Source organism: Hyalella azteca, unplaced genomic scaffold (genome assembly GCF_000764305.2).
Source record: "Hyalella azteca isolate HAZT.00-mixed unplaced genomic scaffold, Hazt_2.0.2 contig17560, whole genome shotgun sequence".
In the NCBI taxonomy this organism is placed as follows: Eukaryota; Metazoa; Arthropoda; class Malacostraca; order Amphipoda; family Hyalellidae; genus Hyalella; species Hyalella azteca.
Genome location: NW_025947338.1, coordinates 39,692 through 43,832, shown reverse-complemented (window position 1 = coordinate 43,832; position 4,141 = coordinate 39,692). Strand labels below are relative to the sequence as shown.

The 4,141-nt window shown below is 36.6% G+C and overlaps 1 protein-coding gene across 1 annotated transcript; it reads right to left on the bottom strand.

Moving 5' to 3' along the window:
- Positions 1-2,475: 2,475 nt before the first annotated feature.
- On the bottom strand, positions 2,476-3,865 carry LOC108680568 (enhancer of split mbeta protein). The gene has a single exon (XM_018169432.2). It carries the CDS (start codon positions 3,773-3,775, stop codon positions 2,858-2,860), a length of 918 nt encoding a protein of 305 aa, XP_018024921.1. The 5' UTR covers positions 3,776-3,865; the 3' UTR covers positions 2,476-2,857.
- Between the last annotated feature and the right edge of the window lie 276 nt (positions 3,866-4,141).

Below are 4,141 nucleotides of genomic sequence, written 5' to 3'. Positions count from 1 at the left end.
ATGATGAGAAAATAGATTTTTGGAACATGACATGGAATAGATTTATATATTTTTTCATTAATAGAGGGGTGTGATGAACAATAATATGAGGCGTTGATGATAAAAAAAAAATAAAAAATTCGCGTTTTAATTGAATCCATACGAGCGGCCGACCTCAATGACCGCTTTCATGGAATGCGCACGAGAAAATTTGAGAGTTGGAATTAAAAAAAAAATAGATTATATGCAATTTAAACGTATGATATGGCTGCAAAGATCCTCATAAAGACAAATGAGTAGTTCATGCAAATAAGTATCATGGTTCATGAATACATTCCATGAATTCTAATGTTCCTGAATTAATAATTTGAAATAATTTTTTTTTATACATAAATTATTATTATATTAAAACATTGGCGCAATGAGCGAAAAAGTGTGCATGATAACGTGTAAATATTGTCTAAAAATTTGGCTTAGCGATGTTTGTGAGCCAGTAAAAAGCGAAGTATGTACAAAATATTTTTGAAAATCGATGTTAAAAATTTACCACAGCCTAGAACACTAGGTTCAAGTGATAGTTAAAAAAATAATCTGATGAGCTGTTTTTCTCAACCTGAAATGTCAAAAGGAATCCAAAAACATCGTACATTTATATAATTGATATATAAAGACAAAATTTTGAGATCCATTGTATTTTGATTTGATTAATTACTTTTTTTTCAATGGGTGATTCAGTCGGTTCGCTTTTAGTCGATTTATCTCGTTCTTTATATTTTTGAATCGAGCTCCAATGTTGGTGTTTACATTTGTGTTTTACACGGGTAAAATGCCTGCAAAATCACGCGGTAAAGACGAAGATAATTTACCGTAGAGTTTTTTTCTGTACTTCATGTACTTGGCATGCAAGATTTAAATAATAATTCAAGACCAATTTTGTGATCCTGATGAGTAATGACATTAAATGGCGACTTCACAGTGTAGAATTGTTTTCAGCATTGCTAATTTGGGCTTCAATGTTCTCGATCATTCATATCTGGCATGCTTATTTCGCACGTACACATACTGCTCAACAATTTGTTTACGTGATATAAAAAAGTCCAGTTTTCAAAGGGAGCAAATTTTTTGAGTTTCATTGCTGAGCATTTGTTCAACACCGCGATTATAATTCTTTGCACACAGCTGTTTCATTTGTGATAACAAATCTTAGTTACCAGTTTTGAATTGACTAGTTTGATTATTGTCGAGAGCTTCTAAACCACATTTTTTATAGTCACCTTTTTATAAGATACGAATAAATTCTATTCCATAATTACCATCAAATTTTTTGGCACCATAAATTGCGGGAACATTTGCTTGCGTTGTTCTTGTTGAATTTGCTCGGCTTCTTAATTTTGCTTTTTGAACGAAAAATTGAGTTGAAAATTTAATTGATGACAAAAGCACGCAGTGGAACGAAACCCAGAATATAGTGTTGCTTGTTTGACGTCTTATTATGCGTTCGATAAATAGTGAAGTTTAGTGTAGCTCCGATAACAATTTTAATTGAAGTAAATTATTATTATAATGATATAATTTTTGAAAGGAATGGAAATATAATTTCAAATTCTGTGCCTAGACCGCCCAACGCACTGCTCTGTCAAGGCTTCACTAAATGATATGTAATACGTGTCTAGCAACATGAAATTTATTTTTTCTTTGGCCTCATGGAGTATTTGTCAAATTGGCATCAAATAACTCATTTCATTTCTTGCATAGAAATGCGATTGGAATTATAGAAAAATTATATTCAGCTCATATTTTTGGTCTCACCATTCAGGCTTATGTGAATTTCTCGTCTATGAAATCAATGTTTTAAAATTTATTTCAAGGACACTTTTCTATGAGCGATATTCTTTGAGGTGGGCGATAAATGATCCTAGAATTGAGTTATTAACGATAATTTGCGATACTGGTTGTCATCTGAAATCTTCGATGCACTCGCGCGTCCTGAGACGTGGCGAGACCGTGTCTGGCAGCAGGGCACGTATTCAGAATGTGCAGTGTATTTCCGTAGATTTAAGTCTGTAGGTCATCCATCATCATTTTATACTGTTGCACAATTTTCCTCAAACTCAATTCATTTGTTTCTAAAATTGCAGTAACCTGATTTTAAAAGTATTAGATTTAAATTGCCTTCAATGCAAACTTAAGTTAGTTCCTTGTTAATTGAAAATATTCTGACTTTTCTGCAGTCGTTTGCACGCAAAATTGGTTTGTTTTGAAATTCCAAGAAAATATTTTCGATCTGCTATATTTTATCGTTTCAGTTGAATTGACGTGACGAAAAAATAATTTAATTTCTTAATTTATGTTGGTAAACTAAATAACATGGCGTCTTTTCAATCCTCCAAGCGTTATTCTTAAAAATGTTTCTGAACATCTTTTCTAAATGAGTTTTTGGACTCGCAAATAAAAAAAAATGCATAAATATGGGGAATCAAACAAATGAATAAGTAATCGATATATATTCATAAAAGGCATGTAATAGATAAAAATATGTATAAATGTCTTATCACAGCATATCACAGACGAAAATTTCGTAGGCGTCCCAAAGAAAGTAATGGAACAACAGTCGACGAACCTCGGCGCACAAATGCCCTAGACTTTCAGCATAACAATTCCAAACTTAGAAATTCCTGAGGTTTGGTACAATACAGTCATTGTAGACAATTACAAAAATTCGATTAACACATCAAGAAAAGCTTGCATTCAACATAAAGTCAGCTTAGTTGAAAACCCTAAAAAGACTACAATATAACAGTGCAATCGAATGTTAAGCAGTCTACAATCAGGTACAATGTGGTTCAAATTTAAACAAAATCGCCGGGCAGTCGCCGAGTCACCAGGGTCGCCAAATTGGTCCGTCTGTGATTTCTGGATGTTGACAAGAGCTGAGCAGGCCGAGGGAGAGTGAAGTTGATTTCGGGGAAGATGCTGGATATTCAACGGAAGAAGAAGATGATGAAGGACGACTGTTGAAGTGATGAACAGGTGATGGAGAACCGACAGATAAAGGAGGGCTCGGAGGAGCGAGTGGACTCACGCGATGTCGCTGAGAATAAGAATTTAATTTGTAACTGCAGTCGTTGGATGGTCGGAAGCTCGGGTGCAAGCTGGCTTGAGGGTGGACTGGTACAAACGAAGATTCCGCAGATCGACTGACGGATGAAACTCCAGTTTGAGCAGCGCTGGGTCTAGGTTGGTGCAAGGTGTGATCAGGGCTGGCTGGTGGGGTGTACATTTTGCTCGGGATGCTCACGGTGACTGGGGTTGTTGAAGAGGTGTTGGTGGTGCTATACGTGGATGACTGTTGAACGGATGAATTCTGAATGGAGCACGCGAGCTCATCCAAGTGGTTGATAACACCTCCTAAATGACCCAAGAGACTATTTGAAACTTGTACATCGATTCCAGGTGCAGATTTTATGAACTTGGACACTTCACTGGCGCACTGGCGGAAACCACTGTTGAATTTTTCTTGAGAATGTGAGCGAGCTGGGATGGCCAATGCGTTGTGATGTTTGAGCTTCTTCAAATGGTTCACGGTCAACTCAAGAACATCGGCTTTTTCGAGTTTGGTGATGGAGTCACCATCTTTCTGTAAGGCACCAACCATAAGGTCTTTGAGTTGATCCAAACACCTGTTTATTCTAGCTCTTCGTTTACGTTCCAATAATGGTTTCATCACTTTGCGATACTGGTATGTACGAGACATCGGCTCGACATCTTCAACGTTTACGTCACAGTAAGGAGCCATTGCACCGATATAGCAGTGAGATCAGTTGAGAGCTAGGAAATTGCCGCAGCAACACAAATCTGCAGTTCTCGTGCAAGTCTAACGCAAAGTCGAGCGTTTCAGGTAATGATGGAACACGAGCTCGACTCCCCTTATATACCTTCCGATGCAGTTGCCAGCGACCATCGGATGCGCGTCAGTCTCCGCCCCTTTCGCGGCATCAGCTGTTAGAAATAAAGAATAAAAGCGAAAAACTATACACTTTGTATTTTCTTTTGACATACATTGATAAAACTTAACACTTACAATCATTTACTAGTGTTTTATAGTTCAAAATCAGCATTTGGAACGGTTGTTTTACAATTAAATAATAAAATGGTAGCTGGC

What these genes read in the sequence shown, in the direction of transcription:
- LOC108680568 (XM_018169432.2), bottom strand. Translation starts at nt 3,775, where the DNA reads ATGGCTCCTTACTGTGACGTAAACGTTGAAGATGTCGAGCCGATGTCT.